At 38.9% G+C, this 20769-nt stretch overlaps 1 protein-coding gene across 2 annotated transcripts in view; it reads left to right on the top strand.

Annotated features, from left to right (window-relative positions):
- Window positions 1-205: 205 nt before the first annotated feature.
- Window positions 206-20769, top strand: part of LOC109060192 (glucocorticoid receptor-like) — an 86465-nt gene continuing 65901 nt past the window's right edge. The window contains exons 1-2 of one of the 2 annotated variants that reach the window (XM_042748207.1): window positions 206-1226; window positions 2172-3214. In XM_042748207.1, the coding sequence (XP_042604141.1) occupies window positions 2181-3214 (1034 nt within the window). In that variant the 5' untranslated portion in view covers window positions 206-1226; window positions 2172-2180. The remainder of the gene's footprint in view (window positions 1227-2171; window positions 3215-20769) is intronic. The other variant, XM_042748208.1, reaches the window with a different exon arrangement.

Here is a 20769-nt window from a genome sequence, read left to right on the forward strand (position 1 = left end):
CTTTTTCAGTCTCACATGGCTTAACAGTTTATTATAATAGATGCAAACGCAATATATTCAGTAGCCTATGCACCATGTTTTACATTCACAGTTTTAAACGCTAGTGTAAATACGAATAGCCTATTGACATTAAACTGACCCTTTGTGTGCATGTCGATCTCTCTTTACTCAAAGTCTATCATTTTTACATTTATCTCTATTAAGCAGATGGGGACAAATTAGCGTAGGCCTACATGGTGCAATACTGGACAGCTGTTATTCGTTTTATCCGAAACTACAGACGGGAATAACCATTTTCTTTCTCCACTGGCTTTATTTCGGTTTTATCGCGTGAAGGTGCCCTTTGCCCCTTTATTTACGGACTGAACTGCGTCATTCTGCATGCACTTTTCTTACGGTCTTCAGCTCTCCGCCGTGTTTTCCCCAGCACAAATTTGCCTTAGAGATACTTAGTGTTTCTTCAGTTTGCTGCAAGGCGCATACAAAAGTTGCGTCGTGATGTTAGAAAGTTGCAGCGGTCTCGCAACTCGCGCGACTGCTAACGTGCATTAGCTAGCGCGCTCTCGTACTCTAGTCTTTTCGTGCTCTAAAGTACAAACACAGGTTTTATTCGCTGTTGACAGTCTGTATAGCCTACGGTGTCGTCGGTTTGAAATGACAACGAGGGTACACACGGGAGTGACCGTTTCTGTATCGACCGCATCCGTCTGAAGCGGCAGTGTTTGTATGTTCGGTGACACTTTTGACATTAGCGTAACTGTCAGCTCGTTTTTTTTTTTTTTTTTTCGATTTCGCGCGGGTTTTATTCTTCCTTTTATTATGTTTTGCATTCGCACTGCAGAGGGCTAACTTGCACTGGAGGTTTTTGTCGCTGTTGGAGGGGCGTTTACCGTGTTGAAGCTCGCAGAAGCTTTTTGACGGGTAGATCACGGGCTGTCGGGAGTTTGACAAGCAGCTTGTGCTTATGTAATGCTGGCGATTCCCCGCTTGACCTCAAAAGACGAATAAACAGCGCGTATTCAGAGCGCGTCGAAGTTTATTTCGTGACACGACTCGTATGCGCATTTTCGTGAGTTGTTCGTGCGCGTGTCGAAGCTGCAGAGCGTCTTGTAAAATCTATTGACCATGCGGGAAGTTCAACAGAAAACTATTCCGGACCCCATCTAAACGCTTAAACAGCTTTGGACTTGTATAGAAATGGATTTTTCGACATAAATCTTTTAAAGGTAAGTCTGCCTCATGTACTTGGGGTCATTTGCTGTCCATGCGTTGTGAATGCATTGTGCATTTTTGCAATTGCATACCACCTGCACATGTTTTTCTTGTTTTAACGAGTAGCCTTACATACCTTGACGTTTCTAATTGTTAACAAGCATAGCAGCTGCTGTAGCTTTAATTTAGGTTTTAAAGCTTCTGCTGCCTTAACATTTTGCGTCATTTGGACACTCCATGCTTTTTAAGGATTAAACCATGTCCTCAGACTTGTTTAAGATTCTCGTTAAGTCATTTAGTTTATATTCACGTGCTGTTTGACATTTATGTAGGTTTGACAAGCTTTAATGCACATTAAGCGGTTTGTCAGACTAAAGTTCATTTTGGACGCAGTATCTGAGCTGAACTGACAGGTGGCAGCACTGGGGTGCATCGGCTAATCTAATGCATTTGGAGGATTTCTATGAGTTTAAATGTCTCTACGCGCCTCAAGCCGTCATTATCTGAGCAAACAATCAAGCCATTCAAGCTCCATTTTGTGGGATGAGTTTGAATGCGTTGCAGTAGTTTTGATAAACCTAGCTTCAGAATTTATTAGTTCGTAATGCAGACTGTCGATTCAAATAATTTGATAGAAGAAAATATACTTGTGTATTGTAGTTTCATATCATATTATTTCATTCCATTAGCAGCTGAGAGGAACTCCTAGTGGGAGTTCTGTCCAGATATACAACATTTAAAGTCTGAATCTTTAATATTTTCACCTGTAAATAATGTTAGAGGCCTTGGTGCAAAATTTTATTTTTCTTAAAAAAATGTTTTGTATTTGTTTACATCTGTCTTATTCAAACATAGGCGCAATGTAAATATTTACTACATTTTATATCTAAAACTTAATGTAATTTCTTTGATAATAATAACTAAATTTTATATTAAATACATTTCTGTCTACACAACAGGTTTGAGATATGGATCGTGGACTAAAACGCAGCAGTAACAATGCTGAGAATGTAACTTTTGTGGATTGTATTGAGAGAGGCCTTTTTTCTGATATTGGTGTCAATGCGTCCGCTTTAAATACATCAAAAGATTTCTCAAATGGACAGAGAGGTGGTGACGCTCAAGGAAACCTCTCTATGGCAGATCCGTCCTTAATGGGATGTAACATACAAGAACCAGATGTTAAGGCATTTAAATCTTTCAGAATGCAGCACCAGCAAAAGGTAAAAGAGCCCCTCAACATTGGGGAGAACTTTTCGCTCTTAGACGAGAGCATTGCGGACTTAAATCGTGGTTCTGGCATCCAGGCCCCTGATGCTTTTACAATGAAAATGGAGTTTTCCCCTATGGAGAAAGATAGGGTGGACTTTCAACCCTACGGCTATCCTAATAAGGAAATGGATGGTAATGAGAGAGTGACTGGAGACAACACCATTGACATCCTAAACGATCTGGACTTACCTGACTCCCTATCTGACATGAATGAGTTCTACGTTGCTAATGAGGCTGCCTTTCTGTCCTCATTGGCAGTGGATGATGCCTTGCTGGGAGAGAGCCACTTGCTAAAAGATACCAGGCCTGTTGTCACTGGCAACAGTGCAGCCTGTGCAAATGTGAACGGCACGGGGAAACGGCAGCAGATGGTGGAAGCCAGTGTCAACATGCCGGACATAAAGACAGAGAAAGACCCAGACTTTATCCAGCTGTGTACGCCGGGTGTCATCAAACAGGAGAATGAGAGGCGGAGCTACTGTCAGATGTCAGGGATGGGTGGGCCTCACGGTGGGCCCACCGCTTTGGGAGATATGGGCGGACAGGGATACCACTACGGAGCCAACACTGCCTCAGCTGTGAGTTTACCAGATCAGAAACCTCTTTTTGGCCTGTTTCCTCCCCTGCCTGCCTTAAGTGATGGCTGGGCTCGAGGAAATGGATATGGAGATCCGTCTGGGATGCAGCGAGCCAATGAGACAGTACTTCCGTCCACATATCCGTACAGCAGGTAGGAATGACTTTTAAAGGCTGTTGAATAAGCAGCTTTATTTTAATGATTATGAGTGATGAAAAAGGTAAACAGTGAATAATTTGCTCTAAAATTAAAATAGGCTGAGCCGCTGCTGTGGTAGTGCACTTTATTTTATATATTTAGGACAAAACATCTGAGAATTTTAAAAGTGTGAGTTCCATACCTGAAAAGGAAATTAATGCAGTCTTTTCTGAAGTAAATATAAATTGTGTAGTTATTCTGAGCTGTATGTTTCATCAGCTGATGAAATTGTGTGAAAATGTGGCCATTAAGGGAAATTCCCTTTCCCTTACCAAGGGGCATATCGGCAAAATGCAATTGTGGAAAACTTTACAACTCAAAGGGTTTTTATAAGCTTTAAAACTACGATTTGCAATCTTGAAAAGATAAAATGATACAATTTTAAACATTTTTGAAGGTTTTATAGTGAATATACATTTCGTAGTTATATAAAAAACACTGAACATGAAACTTCTCATAACTACATTCATGCTATTTGATGAAGCTGTTGTTTGCAGCTTTAATTAGTTTTAACAGAGCGTGTGCTGGTCCGCTTCTTCTCCCAGGAGCCCATGTGTGCTGATCTGTATTGGTGCTTTGCCTGTCCAAAGCAAACACATGGGCCTGATGGAGCTCCCTTCGGCCCAGAACGGCACACATGTGCTCCTCTAAGAGTCTGGTTTCAGGAGGCTCTAAGCATCAATGGTGCTGTTGCTGATGTGATATTGTATTTCGGTGAGTGTGGAAAGGACTAGAAGTTATGAGTCATTATGGGTCAAAATTCCCTGAGTACTGGAAATAATATAAAGTGTGTCCATGGTCTTGACTCTTGACCAGTATTACTTTGCTACTTGGGGTTGTGTTTTCTGATGAAATGGAAAGTGTTTTACGGCCAGACTTCTAGACTGAGATATGAATTTATATGCTCTGGGAGAGCCTGAAAGATATGGACTTTTAATGACCTGGCGGTTATACTTGAACGTGTCACGGGAAAGCGTTAAACTGTGACTCACTTGTTATTTGATAATGTTTTGTTGTAATTTCCTATCCAACTTGATCCGCCATGCCAGACTCATTTGCACAAGAGAAACCTGTAAACCTTTTCCCAATGGCTGAATGTTAATCTGGCAGTCTACTTAGAAAGCCAAGTTAGAGATATTTAGGTCAGCATGTTTCTCCTGCTAAACAAACTTGGACAGTTTAGTGATGTGTTAGGGGAAACTTATCAGTGTTAGTTACCTGAAATTTCCCCTGACACATTTTTATCTTAGTTAATTTTACATTGTTTACATGGCAGCACTGTATTAATATTTCTTAAACATTGTAGTTATACAGCAAATGTTTGATTGCATCTTTTACATTCAACAGAAGAAAGAAACTAATTCAGGTTTAAAACAGCTTCAGACGGAGTAAATCATGGTATAAAAATAAAACACTAAGACAGAATTGACAGACAACAGAATTTTCATTTTGGGTGAACGATCCCTCCAATATTAATAAAACAACAAAACACAAAGAAAAATCACTCACTGCTCTTGACTGATGAACTTTAATACAGTTGCTTAAAAAAAAAAAAATTATAATAATAAAAATTACTGATGTATATAGTGATTTCGGTCCTGAGTGGAAAAATGATTTATTTGCGATGCTGACCAACAGCTCTTGTTTAGAGGAATTCAATCCAAATGGTGTACAGTATACCAGCTAAATAGATGACCTCTTCTAAAAGGGCCAGGAGACCAGATACAAAAGAGTGGCCAACAGACATGCTAGATCTGTGACAAACACACTATGCACTATAGCAACTGTTGAGAGCATTAGTCTCATAGAGGAGTTCCATGGTATTGGTTAGTTTGCTAGTTTGCAAATTTAGTATTTTATTTAGAGTTTTTATTAAGTGATGTATTTGTTTGTTTTCAGACATGATAACAGATGTTTTATACTTGTGCTACAACTGTTTTGCCTGTGCTACAAAACTTCAAACTCTGTAGCACCAGTGCTATGTGCAAAAAAAAAAAGTTAACGTACAGCCCTGGCATATAGTAAGTACATATAGTTAATTATTATTACTCAATACTTAAATGTATATTTACATTGCAAACAAGGACACCTGAAAATAAAGTGTAACTTATATGCTCATAGACAGATCCTTTGATAGACAAGGCTTTCTCAGTAAAGAGCGTGAAGTGATGATCATTGTAGCCAATCACAGACATATCTGTTGATATGAGGAATTTCATTTACACAGAGACAAAACCTACAATTTAATATGTAAAAAGTAAGCCATAATATTATTTTAATGCATTGCAAGCCCTAGTATTTTTTCTTTCTTTTTTCAGTTTAGATGGTATTTATATAATTATTAATAATCATTCAAAAACAGAAGGACAATTTTTGATATAATGAATTTTATTTAGTTAGTCTTAATTTGTAGGTCCTGTGGAAATGTTTGATATATTTTTGTCCAGTTTGCTTCAAAGGATTTACCAGTCACGCAGGCTCAGGAATGTGACCTCCTGCAGAACAGTGACGATGAATCAAACATTCCATAAATTTTCATTCACATGTAACAGGTCAGATAAGAAGCGGGTAGTAGTGATGTGTGTATCAAGTTAAAAATAAGTTTTTCACAAAAATTTTTCAGTATATGTAAGTACAGTACTTAAAGGCCTGCATTGCTTGTGCATCCCTCAACCATTTTGATACAACCAGCAATGTTAAAAAATAGCCAATAGCCTTTAGTTTTTCTTCCCTGAAAAACTATGAGTGCCAGTTGTAATGCCATGTTCCAGACAACCCGTAACCCAAGTGGTACACGGTTAGAAATAGACTTAAGAACTATAATGTTGCAATAAATTTAAGAATCTAGTTACAATTCCTTGCGCTCAGGCAGTTTGGCGTGACTTGCCTGGAATGCTACAAAGTCGTGAGTGGTGGTTGGATGTTGTGATTTACGGCCTCAAAAACCTGCCTGGAACACAGCATAAGTGTCAGGCTCTGTGTTGTGTAGTCATGTGACACAACAAACCCCCTGCTGATTGGTTTCATTTCACTTCTAGAGGGTGCGGTCACACTCTAGAACCCTCCAGCGCTGCCCATGGGAAAAACCATTATGCGTGTGTTCAATGTGCTGATATTTGATAGTTCCAAAAGTTTTATTAATTATAAATAGGTAAGCCTTTAGGGTCTTTTGCTTTATTCATGGCTTACATTTATAGAATGTAGCATATTTTAAATCTTCCTTTTTAGATATTCTCTTTTTTGTGCATGACACTTGATAATTCTTTTAATATAATGTAGTAAAATTAGTTTTCATTATTTTCTGTCTCTCATTTCATTATTTATCACAGCTCAAAGGATTATAATGATATAATCTACTCGTTTAATCTAGTATATGTAATAGAATGACATAAGAGGTTTAATGTGTGGAAAGCAGATGTCTTCACAAAATAAAAATAAATCTGATTGAAAATAAGACTCGTTTTAGCCTCAGTTTAGATTGCTTGATTCAGGCCAGTGGTTGCAAAAAAGTGAATAATTGGTGTTTTTTTGGTTTCGTTCCGTAGTTGAACTAATCATAACATGATATTTTTGGTATTATCTTTTGGTAAAGAACTTTCATGCTAATTTTCAAGAAATATTGTTGAAGTAGTGCTATTTGTTTTGTTTTTTTTTAATTATTAATTGTCTGGAACTTTTTATTTGGTGTTTTTTTTTTTATTGCTGTTGCATAGAAGCTGCATGGAGAGGAAAAAATAAATGATGTGGAAATGATATTCTTGATATGCTACTGGCTGTCTCATTCATTTGTAATCTGGCATTGATTCTTAGAATGAGGAGATCACCGGCCGTCTGGATACAATGTTTTTTTTTTTTTTTTTTTTTTTTTTTTTTTTTTTTAATAGATTTATATATAAATATATTATTTAGTTTTCTCTTTTAAAGTTTTAAAGGAAGAAGCATTAGCTTCAAGTATTTATGTCATGATGTATGTCCTGTTTGAAGCTGAGCAGTGCTGCAAATTTGAACATGACCTTGTGGTAATATGCGTTAAAATGCAACAAATGTGGGGCAAAGGTTTTCTGCAAAGTGTACTGCTAGGAATGGATTGTTTGATGCACAGTGCTTTTCTGAGAAGCCTATTGTACAGTAGAAAATGTAGTACAGTTTTCAGAAGAGTGCAATGTGGGTCACAGTGGTGCCACCAACAAACACGCATCTGTTTTGACTGCCTGTCTCACTCTGTTTATCCAATGCAGTATTTATTCAGTAAGAACAGGGACATCAGTGGTGCCATGTGTAATGTTTGCACGTGAACTTATGCAATTGCAGTTGTGTAGTCTGTGAGCCGTCTAAAACAAAGTGAACAAAGGCCTTCACTCCAAAATTATAATGAAGTTAAACGGGACTGTGGTTGTGAAGCTCAAAAAAAAAAAAAAAAAAAAAAAAAAAGTCAAGTCAAAAGAATTCATAAAAGTAGTACATACACTACAGTACATTCCAACTTTTCTAACAAAACTTTAAATTATGTCTAAAAAATGAAAGAAGGTAAATATAATATGTTCACTGATGTTCGGAATTTTGGGATCAGTAAGAGTTTTAGTATTTTTTTTTTTTTTTTTTTAAGAAGTGTCTTATGCTCATCAAGGCTGCATTTATATGATCAAAAATACAGAAAGAAAAAAACCTGTGGAATATTATTGCAATTTAAAATAATGGTTTTCCATTTTAATATACTTTCAAATATTATTTATTTCAGTGATGCAAAGCTAAATTTTCAGGATCATTACTCCAGTCATCAGGGTCACATGATCCTTCAGAAATAATTTTTATATGCTGATTTATTATCGGTGTTGGAAACGGTTGTGCTGCTTAATGATTTTTGGAGTCTGTAATACTTTTTTTTCAGAATTCTTTGATGAATAAAAAGTTAAAAGTTTATATCAGTGTAACATATAATTGCTTTATAAAAATTAATTTATTTAAAAAAAAGAAAGAAAAAATAGTGTATATTGTTACAAAATATTTCTATTTTAAATAAAATTCTGACCTTTTGGAACTTTTGAAAATTTTGGTAAAACAATCTTAGTGCCCATTTAATTTTTATTTTATTAATTTTTTAAATTTTTATTATAAAAAATAGCCAGGCTAATTCTGAAATTCAGCACTTATTTTTGTGAAAGAGACACATGTGTTTGGATCGAAGATGAGTGCAAATGGTGAATTTTCATTTTGTGGGTGAACTGTTCCTTTAAGACCTCGGTTCTTGCTCTGCTCTTCAAGTGAGAGTCCTTGGCCTAATTTCCTAGCTCCAGCAGAAGCATCTGTCCTCCCCTCAATATCACTGGAGGAGGTGTTGAGCTGTACTTTAAGTGGGCCTGGAGCCAGCTGGACTAAATTTGCAACTTCGCCCTCAAGCTTGGTGAATTCCTCCCCTCTCTCTGTTTGTTTTGAGTTTTCTAGGAGCTTGGGTTGAATTTGCTTTTGGGTGTTAAGTTATTACAGTCTGCAGAAGGCAGTACCTGAGTCCTCTCATCGGCTCCTTAGTGTTTTCCCCTGCAAATTCATTGTGTTTTTTTAGCTGTTCATGCATTGAATTCTGGGGGATTGCTATATACACACAAGCTGTGGTTTTTACCAGATTTAAACCAAATCTAAAGATTAGTGCTTAGACAGATGTCCACTGCTCTTAGTTAGGAAATGTACAGCAGGATGTGGTTGTGCTAGAGAAAATTTTTTTTTGCTGAGAATGGAAGAATAGTATTATTTGGACTGGATTACCTCACAAAGATCAAACTCTTAAGAGGTTAATTTGACAAATAAAACTTTGATTTTGTTTCTGGGGAAAAATGGTTCAGTAAACCCTGTATATAATAACACAAAATGCTGCCATATATAATAACTTTTTAACAAACTTGATATTTGAGGCATAGCATTACTTAGCTAATGTTTTATTTATTTATTTTTTGTTCTTCAAACATATTTATTGAAGCATATGTCAGTATATAGAGGGCAATGTGGTTGATGGTCAGTAGGGCAGTGATGGTGGCAGAAACGGGCCTGCGGGAACTCGACCACTGAACCAACTAGGCAGTTAACTGGGCTGAGCTTGTGGTCGCCACACCATGAAGTCAAAAGTTTCCACTTCAGGGCATACATTTTCCTTGTGGAGGGAGCTCTGGACTGAAGGATGGTCAGAACAACCTAAGTTGAGAGACTGGAGGCTATGAGCTGTGCCCCACTAGTGCAGCTCAACCAGGTCTCGTCCCATTTGTTGGTATTTGTGATATCACAAATCCCAGAAAATATGCATTGTAGTCCAAATGAGTCGTTTGTTGTAGTTTTTAAAAAAAGTGATTTCTGTTAAATAAAATATCTCCTATTGAAGTGGACTTCAAACGTAGTAACTTTGCAGATATATTTATGCTCAAACAGCAACATTACAGACTAACTAAAGTTGAAAAACAACAACAACTTGACCAACAAATGATTGTGTGTGAATTAGTTGCAAAGTGAAGAAAAGTTTGTTTTTCAAAGTTTGTTTTTCTTTGTGAAGTTTTTTTTATTTATTTTTTTAAATTACATACACCCACAGCTTCCACAACTCTGGTCGGGGGTGGATGTGGTACCCCCTGCCTGTGAGAGGAGATTCCTCCTAGATGCAAATCTCCCATGGAGAGCAGAAGATGGACCCCATTCTGGCGCACTCTCTCCAGAACTCCTGGGAGCAGAGCAATCGGGGGGAAAAGCATACAGACGAGGTGTCGGCTATGTCTGTATCATGGCATCCAGTCCAAGAGGAGCTGGATGAGTCAGAGGGAAACAGAGGGAACAGTGCAACGTCTCCTGAGTCGCAAACAGATCCACCTGAGCCTGTCCAAACACTCTCCAAATCTAACCCACCACATCTTGGCAAAACTCCATTCCCTGGGCCTCGGCCCCTGCCTCAAAGGGGTGTCTGCTCCCTGTTTAAGATGCCCAGGGATGTGTACTGCTCTCAGCGAGAAGAGTTTCCCTTGGGCCCACACAAGGATCTGGTGCGCCAATCTGTAAAGGGAGCGTGAACGCAGACCTCCCTGGTGGTTGATGTAAGAGACCACTGCTGTGTTGTCGCAGCGCACCAACACATGGTGGCCTCTTAGGTCCGGGAAGAAGTGTTTCAGTGTTAGAAACACGGCTAGCATCTCCAGGCAGTTGATGTGCTACGTGAGATTGTGGCCGCCCACAGACCCCGGACTGGATGGCCACTCATGACCTCTCCCCAAACAGTGAGGGACGCATTCGTCATTAGCGTTACAAGATGACAAAGAGCTCCCAGCACTGGGCCCTGTGACAAAAACCAAGGTTTCCGCCACATGTCTAAGGCACAAAAGCATCGCCACGTGACCTTGATCACGGAAGCTTCCACGCTGCCAAATAGTCTACTAAGGGAATCAGTCTCTTGAGACTGACCTCTGGTGTTATCAGAGCTGCTAGCTCAGTGCCCTGAAGCGGAGGACTGGCGGGGGATGGCAGACCTAGCTAGAGACCTACATGGAGGTAACGAGCCTCCCAGTATCGCTACGTTCTCGGGCGGAAACTGAGAGAAGCGCTCACTGGAGACAGCTGTGCCATGAAGCAGCGTGGGTGGCAGGGTTGACAGATCGATCTCCTGGTGCACTGAGGAGAGACAGGCACTGTATGATGTGGTGTACACTGCTCTTCCCCAGAGGGACCAGCCCTCAGAAGCCCTGAGGCCTTCTTAGTCAAAAGAATGGTCCACAGATCTGGCTTCAACTTTGAAGGTCCCGAACTAGAGCGCTGCTGCTCTCAGACCCGCTGCGGAAGAGCACGAGAGGCAATGCTCTATTTTTGCTGTTTCCTGTATGAGGAGCCGGTACATGAGTGGGGCTGCTCCCACCCAGTAGCCCCAGAAGCTAGAGAATGGCGAGGGAAGAACCGCTGGTATGCAGCCATGGGTTTATGGCCCTCCTGAAACCTGTCGACAACCAAGTTGAAGGCGTCGCCGAACAGGCTAGACGTGGGGCTGAAGATGTGGGCTAAGAATGGTTTCACCCACGACTTCGACACCTTGGTGTAAAGGTTGGGGAAAAACGGGAGGCCCCAGTGAGGAGGTGGCGGCCTACTACGCAAAAACATTAATCTAGTTTGCTTTTTGGTGGTTTGGTCTGTTTCTCTGCGGGCCACTCGAGATTCAGCTTGGCCACAGCGCAAGTAACCACCTCCAATAACTCTTCATACTGGGGAGACTGAGTGTGCGAGTCCCCAGCCTTGTCAATGTTCTCCACATCAACCTCCTCGGAGGAAGACAGGCAAAACATCTAGCCCTTTCCCAGTGGGAAGAAACCGCAGTGCAGGCTTCCATTCCCTGAAAGAGTGTGCTGGATCTGGCCTGTCTCAATTCCCTCCATCAGATCCATTTGCGATCCCTACGACCGCAACCACCACTCTGCCTCGGCAGAAGAGAGTCCAGTACCACGAGGAACGCAGGCAAAGACTCCCTCCTCAAAGAGAGACTTCCGGGAGTGAAGCATGTGGATTGACAAAAGCTTGCAATGCGGGCAGTCAGCTACCTCGAAAGCCAACTCCGTGCACTTCGCTCCCAAGCAGACAACACACAGACTGTGTGTATCCCTACCTCTAATGTAGTGCGGGCAGGGAGGAACACACAGCCTATAATGCTGTCTGCTCTCGCCATCGTGTTTGTCTTTCGCCATAGGCACGATTGTGCAACAAACTGGGACAAACAACAGTAAATAAGACTGACAAACAAATCATGAGACTTACACACAGAGCGCTTGCTGAATGACAGAAGCTGCCTCGCCCATCCATTGGACTGATTACACACATGACTCAGTGCGTGGTCACACTAAAGGCGTTCCCAAAGCGTTCGACACAGCTCGAGTTCCTGAAGGGGAACTAAGTATTTTATGCTTGTTATAATGTGTGATGTGCACCACTGCCAGTGGCAATCGACCATGCATTTATGATGTAATTACTATATTTTCGTGTCAATCCATGTTCTTATTTACCACAAACAATGTGCTCTTACTTTAATTCAGAACTTGCAGTGCAGCAAAACTAGACTCGGTGCAGAAGCAAACGCTGCACTGCTGCAGACGCTCCACTCCTGGAACGCACTGCCGGATTGCAACCGTGTGCAGTGTGAATGCTTTAATCCATTAACATCAGCGTGGAAAAAAAAATACGCACAGCATACTCACTGCAAAAGGAGTGATGTGAACCTGGCGTTATGTGTGTTCGCTTTGAGTTTGCATGAGTGCACAGTCTCCAGGAGAGCGCGTGAGTGCTGAATAATTTAAGCTCTGGCAAGAATTAAAAAGGAATGCAATTTATAAACTCGATAGTGCAAGGGACAATTCCTGTGTCAACTGTGCAGACTGCAGCTCGCTTATAGTGCAGACACGATGTGATTTGAAGCCATTTGCGCATTTTGAGAGAGAAAGAGAGAATGTGCGCAGTGATTCACTCATGATATTGGTGAAATTATGTCTCACAGAAAGTATTCAAATTACTTTACAAGTTATTTAATGAAGAAATATGGATTGTAACTCTCCTTCAGCATTACAATTAGAGTATTTCACCTGCACCAGACAGAGACTGAGACATGCATGTCATGCCAATCCTCTGACGGCAGGCTCGTCATCAGCTTGAGATCATTTTTGTTTTTGAGATCAGCCTTTATAGAGACCACCGATCAAACATTCCAAAGCGATTATCGGCCGATAATGATCAGTAGCTAAACAATCGGAGCCCCCCTAGCAAGTATATTTCCAGTATGATATATATAATGATTTAAAATATAGTAACTATTTGTAGTGCTGGGAAGTATGACCAAAAATTTATATCACAGTATTTTTCAAAATTATACTGGTTTCACGGTATATTAGGGTTGTGATGGTGAGGAAATTTTCCCACCGGTTAATCAACGCGTGACGACAACGGTAGTACTAGTATCACATCATTTTCTCTCTGTCCTTCACTTTTAAATAGCTTGTAAAAGCGTGCATTTTACTTTCACTTTCAAATTAGCAGCAATTTCGCATAAAGCACTTGTTCATTGTTAGTTTATTTGAGTTTTCCCTCTTTTCCTCGCTTTTTCTATTGATTATTGGGGGAAGCCGTGGCCTAGTGGTTAGAAAGTTTGACCTAAGGTTGTGGGTTCGAGTCTCAGGCCTGCAATACCATGACTGAGGTGCCCTTGAGCAAGGCACCGAACCCCCAGGTGCTCCCAGGGCACCGCAGCATAAATGGCTGCCCACCGCTTTGGGTGTGTGTTCACGGTGTGTGTAGTGTTGTCAAAAGACCCGGTACTTCGGTACCAAGTCGGTACTAAAAAAATTAAAATGTCACGGTACCAGGTTTCTTTAAGTACCGGTGGTACTGAGTACCCGGTCAACCCGGTTCTTGACGCATACAGTGCTGATTTCCGCGAAGCAGAAAACGCGGACGGAATCTCAAAATCCAGTCATGAAAATTAAATTTACATTTTAAAATGGACAGTCACGGAATTTGTCAAAGTTAGCATAAATGAATCAAACCAAATCTCCATATGGACCAGTATCTGTAAATGTTCTGCGCATCTCTGTGTGAATGAATGAATGGCAGAGATGTGCGGTTTAGTTTACTACATAGACTGAAGCGCGTGAAGTGTGCAGTAATTTCAGCATCTGCCGTCTCAATGAGGACATATATACATAAACAACATCACCAGAACTGAGTCACTTCACAAGCATTTTACCGTTTCATTTGAGTAAAACCAGTGTCAATTTAAAGGTATTCACGGCAACCCAGGGTTTCCCACACATTGGTTTATTACAATATCAAAACTGACCGCCACAAACAGATTTTCCAAAAGGCTTTGACTTCACTGAATAAACATGAACACTGCACGTTTCAAAATCAAAAACCGATGCGGTTGTTTTTATATCACTGTATTTCAGAAGGAAACCGACAGTATTTAGGAAATTTTCGATTTTATTTTCATTTCATTTTGCATGTAATGCTTGATAAGGCAGCGTTTGTGAGCTCGGCGCTGCTTTACAGCCGTTACCGGAGAAACCTCTACCTCTCCCGCTCTTAAAGCGCCTCCTGCTGGCAGAAAATGAATTTGCATATATATGTATATATGGGGGCGGGGGAAGGCTGTGGGAAACACTGCAACCCTCAAAATAAAAGTTCATTTTTACATAAAGGCATTGTGCTAGAAATATTACTATTATTTAGTAGAATGTATGTGATACTGCTACTACTGTTGAAAAAATTAATAAAACTTTATTTTTTTTAAAGAAATAAATCACACAATATTTCTTCCATGTTTTAGTTTTAATAGCAAATCCCCTTTATTTAACAAAAAATAAAATGTGTTTAAATTTCATTAATTAAAAGACAAATTAAATTTGGGTGAAACTTGTTTACTGTTTTTCATAATTATATTACTTGTAGAAAAACTTTAAACACAATTGTAAATAAGTATAAAGAATGGCATTGGTTTTATTTTTAGTAATAAAAAGTTTATTTTTATTTTTTTTAATTAGCATATTTTTGTGTTTTGCTTTGGTACTGAAATTGGTACCGAGAACCGTGGATTTTCACTGGTATCGGTACTGAATACTGAAGTTTTGGTACCATGACAACACTAGGTGTGTGTGTGTTCACTGCTGTGTGTGTGCACTTTGGATGGGTTAAATGCAGAGCACGAATTCTGAGTATGGGTCACCATACTTGGCTGTATGTCACGTCAGATGTTCAGATGTTGATTATAATCAGGTACGCCGTCTTCACTGGATGTGGCACGGTGCGACAACTAATGCGTCCGGTGAGACACGGTGTTACTTAAGTCTCTGTGACCTGAAGTTTGTTGGTGTTTGTTGGAGCAGTGTGAACATGACAGTTATTTTTCATAAAATTCTAAATTCAACTGCAAACTTGAGCCAGCTTGTTTGTTGGTGTTTGTTGGCATTTATCTGTGCAGTGTGAATTGGCCTTAAGGGACATACTGTATTGCGGTTTATTAAAAATTCATATCATAACAAAAATAAACACCGGTATTTGGTAGGTGTAGGTGTATACTGCCCAGCACTAACTATTTGGAACCATAAAGTATTTGTACATTTAAGTCATAAGAATATCTTTGAATTATAACAAAATATCAAAGTGGTAATAATTTTAAGGAAAGCACACTTAACATTGTAACATTGTTACATTTAACACAGAAATATTTGTTAGGTTTCAGACTGAAAAGCAGAATGCATTGGGAAAATATTATATATATTTTTTTAACTGTAATCTAAATGACAATGAAACAACAACAACAAAAATAATATGTATTTTTACCAAAATACATTTACCCAATTTCACGTCTTGGATTTGATCTTCCAAGGCATACTGTGAGCTCTTTTGGTGTCTGTAACCACCCCTAATGGTTACTGATATTTAATAATTGCTTGGTTAATTCACAGACTCGGATTCCTTCTCTACATGTTTGGAACAAAAAGCTACTGAAAAATGACTGAAATAGCAACTGTAACTAAAGTGGGCTTGGCTCAGCATTTGCTGACATTGTTTTTATTTATTTATTTTGTTATGTTCTTCATTTTCTCTTTGGTAGGGATTTGTAAAGCAATTGGAACATTTTGCACATTCTTAATATAAATATTACACACCGATCTTAACAGGCTGACAATTTTTTATATTTTGGTTAGGGACACTCCATATGAAGTAAAATGTTAGAATTGTAGGATGTATAAAGAAAAAGCTGTTAGTAGGACATGCTCCACTGCAGGCTGTTATACCTTTTATTGCATTTTAATGTACAACCATTTAAAGTAAAAGCTCTCAGGGACTGTAATGTACATCTGATATGTTTTGGTTTGTTTTACCTTAATTCAGAGCTCTCTTGTCCTTGCACGTAGTACACTGGCAGCCACTTAAAAAGGTTTAAAAAACATCTGTTAATCAGCAACTAACTAAATTGGTCTCCATCACACAGAATGTTATTTTTCTTGCTCTCCATCAATCTGTCTTTCAGGCCTCTGCTTATTTTGTGTATTCTGTCACATGGAATTATTGTGCTGTTCTGTCCTGTTAAAGGTGAATTGCACAACTTTGTACGGCAGTTATTTTTTCAAAGTGAAAGTGGCTTGACATGTGGCCAAGTATGGTTACCCATACTCAGAATTAGTGCTCAACATTTATCCCATCCTAAGTGCACACACACAGCAGTAAACACACACACCGTGAACACACACCCGGAGCAGTGGGCAGCCATTTTTTGCTGCGGCGCCCGGGGAGCAGTTGGGAGTTCGGTGCCTTGCTCAAGGGCACCTCAGTCTTGGTATTGAAGGTGGGAGAAAGCGTTGTACTTTCACTCTCCTCACCTACAATCCCTGCCAGTACGAGACTCGAACCCGCAAACTTTGGATTACGAGTCTTAACCATTAGGCTACGACTTCCCCACTTCTTTATGAACGTTTCTGTCATGTGCTTGACATCTGAATGCAAAGATCGACATTCAGCCTCTAATTAAACTCCCTTTTGCTTTGTTTTGTAACTGCTAAATGAGAGATGTTTTCTCTGCAAAATTACTTTCCCTCTATTTGCATCAAAAGTAGAAACTAAATTGCACCTGCACCATAAATAGCACATCTTTGACTGAAAAGAAAAGTAATTTGAAATGGTTTGTTCTATGTAAAAAAAAAAAAAAAAAAAAAAAAAAAAAAAGGTATATATATGTGTGTGTGTGTGTATATATGTATATGTATATGTATATATATATATATATATACACACACACACACACACACACACAATATTGAACAATTTAATAGCTGAATTATCTGGAAACAGCTGTAGAATTATAAGTATAGAAGCCCCAGTTATTGATTTTAATGCAGGTCTTCACCTATGCATTAGTTGGCATGGTGAAGCTCAGGGTCTTGTGAATGTTCATGTTTACCTCTGATGACTTCCTGTCTGTTCTCACCTTTTATGTGGGCATCACTTTAGCTGGTGTGAAACACCCATGAATGCCACCTCAATCTGTTTCACACCATGATATACATCATCCGTACGTGGGACTGTTCTTTTTGATAACGGAGCCGCTGCAGTTTATTTATCTTGTTTTTGATGCACAATTGATTTTTCTACTCTTATTTCAGACTGGGTTTTTAATCCACACAGACATGCTGCATTCGAATGGCAAGACAGTGAACTAATTCTCATTATCATTAGTGTAGGTTTGCTGTTCTTGTTTTTACTTTTTTCATATAAAATTGCTTTTCCTTGGGTTGGTTTATCTACACTTCCATTTTTTCTTAGAGTCCTCAAATTCTTCCCATCTGACACTGGTTTGACGAACAAAGAGAGGAAAAAAACATTAGCTGAAATTGTGAAATTTTTTTTTTTTTTTTTTGCTTCATTTTGTATTGATCAAATTAATGAATAAATGAAAGATAAACTCTCCACACATGGCAGTCTTTTGCCATCTCCAAGATCCACAGAGTTCATGTATCTCATATGTAAACATGATTTGTAAATTCTGCCGATAGCTTTCAGTCATGCATATTTTGCCATCTTTCTCATCCACAGAGCCCTCAGTGAGAAAAAACCCCACACGTGTTTGTCATTGTTGGTTATCTAAGGCTCTTTCCACCTCTTCACTGGTTCTTAGAAACAATTGCAGAGAGATCAGATAATCAAGTTTTCCTCGGCTGGACGCTCTAATCAGCAGTCTGCAAAACTCAATCACCCCATATATCAGAAATTATAATTAATTTAGTGGGAACAAGGCTGCTGTGAATGTACCACACAAGACCGCAAACCAGACATTTACAAACATGCAGACTTGCACTCAGTTTTGAAGGTCATCACCTTCTTCATCTGTGTTTTTGAGGTGTTATAAGATAAGAGATTTTAATTCCAAATGTGCAGACAATTTTTTGATAAGTCAGTTGAACTGGCTTTTCATTCCCCACATATACATAGCAATATCATGACATGACTACATCCTGAAAAATGCGATGCAATGACAAGAAATATTACATCACATCTTCTGAAACCCAGTTGTGTGCAAGCTGGAAAGTACTGCACTATTTTGAGGCGTTTCAATCATGAAAGATTATTTCTGTTGCTTCCTCATCCTGTTCAGGCTTTCATTGATCTTCTTTTTTTTTTTTTTTTTTCAAATCTGAAAACAGGGCTCCAAACACAAAAATGATATAACATAAATAGCATTAAACATAGTGTGATTGTTAATTTAACTTTTTAACCCCTTTCTAACTCCTGCTTGCAAAGAATGTGATGAGAGACATTCAGTGAATTAAGTGATAATACTGCCTATAATACATTCATAGCACATAGCTGTCAACCCTCCCGTTTTTTCCGGGTTTCTCACGTATTTTAGCTCTTTTCCCGCTGTCTTCCCGTTTTAGTAATTTCCCGTAAAATATCCCGTATTTTTACACTCTGATTGTTTTAACTCAGAACACGTAACTGTCTGTGCCTGTGAAGTGGCTTGCTAGACCTCCAGTAAAGCAGGTGGCAGTATAAAGTAGCTTAGGCTACTATCTAAGAAGAAGACAGTTGCAGCGGCACCGGCGGGCGGGATGAAGAGGAAAAAAGTAGCCGGGAGTGAACTTCGAAAGTAGAGTAGATGAGTGTGATGTGCGATGATGGATCAGCACGCCGACGGCCCAAATCACCGAATTAATCACCAACCGAAACCGAGGACATTATGCCGATGTTTGAGTAAATGGGAGACCACCTTACACTACCTGAGCAGCCATGTAATGTGGGCAATGCAGAAAATTTGTTCAACAAGGTGGACATAACACTAAGGTCGCTCTCTCAATCTCTCTCACACACACACACACACACACACACACACACACACTGTCTCTGTCTCTCCCTCACACTCTAAGTTTACATACAGTATTTATCAAAGACATTGTGGCTCCATTTTCCTTTTCTTTCCTGGTTTTAGGAATCGTGGCATTCCCTGGAAAAATCTTATTGCGTTCAATTCCGATAACGCATTTGTTCAACTGCCTCTTACATTCTTTCTCTCTGTTTCTTTCTCACTCTGTCTCATAACATTAAGCTAAAACATGTAGCAAATGAAAATGTGTAAGTAATGTTTACCTTGTTCATAAATAGATCACTTTTAACATTTGTCTGTCATTCTTTAATATATATTGTGTAGTTATAAACTCTTTAGACTGTTAATGATTAGTGCTTTTTTTAAAGTTTGTGGGTAAGAATCGTGTAAAAAAAAATCCCTTATTTTGGGGATGGATTCCGGGAAATCTCCCTTATTTTCAATGTTCAATGTTGACAGCTATGCATTCATAGCACATAGAGATTTCTGATGAGTCAACTGTTTCAACTGTCCAATTACTTTTGGTCCCTTGAAAAAGGGGGTGGTACATATTAAACAGCTGTTATTCCTTAACCTTTCCTCCAGTTTTGATGAGAGTATATATATCAGAGGTTGTGTTAGACTTTAACATTGTCCATCATTTTGATGGACAGGGTTGTAAAAATTCCATCATAATTTATTATTACCCATTATTTAAATTTTTTTTTTTTAAATATATTTATATTTTAATTATAACACATTTAATTTCTTGTATTTTTGTTCACATTTTCATTTTTAATAATGAACCTACAGGATGAGCATATAGGCTTATGCATTCATTTATTTATGATGAGAACAGATGAACATTGACTGTGCATCACTTTTCATGGTCAACCCACACAGTTGTCAGTGCCACTAAATACAAGAAAAACATACCACAAGATTTTCAAATTGCATAATCAACTATGGTTTTAATGCTAATTAAAATATGAAACAGCCTAACTAACCGTTGGGATTTTTTTTTTTTTGTCTGTTGTCAAACCTGTAATTGGGTCATCCATATTCATTTGAAACAAATTTTTATCTGTCATTAGCCATTAGCTAATACATGTTTAGATTGAGATAGACTGGTGAGTTGGGTTGTTTGCCATTACTAGGAGGAAAATATAGTTGAGAAACAAAATGAATCACAAATTGCTTTATTCCCCTTCACCAGATTACATTGAACTGTGACAGTGTACATTTATAGTAACTGTTCTTGTTGTAGGAGAAGCTTGACTTGTTTTCTCTTTCCTTTTGGTTTCATTTGAGCATCTGTACCTCATGGGTGAGATGGTGGGTGGATGCAAAGCATGCCATGCACACATAAAGAAAGGTGTAGTAGTTTTAGTGGCATCCTCCATTGAGGTGACCTCTTTTCCATTTCCTCTCAACACTGACCTGTCACTTAAAGGTCGAATGAAGAATCAAAATTCGGAATGTTTCCCAGAGGTGGAATGTTGCAATAGCTCATTAATGGCATTTTTAGGTTTATCAGCCTGTTTTTGTGCCTGTAGAAACACATGTTGATTACAGGTTTGTAAATGCTTCCAGCCTTATTCATAGACTCATTCATTCAACATAGACTTCCTGTGTTTTACTGGCCTTCTTGAGG

Source organism: Cyprinus carpio, chromosome B21 (assembly GCF_018340385.1).
Source record: "Cyprinus carpio isolate SPL01 chromosome B21, ASM1834038v1, whole genome shotgun sequence".
NCBI classification, from domain to species: Eukaryota; Metazoa; Chordata; class Actinopteri; order Cypriniformes; family Cyprinidae; genus Cyprinus; species Cyprinus carpio.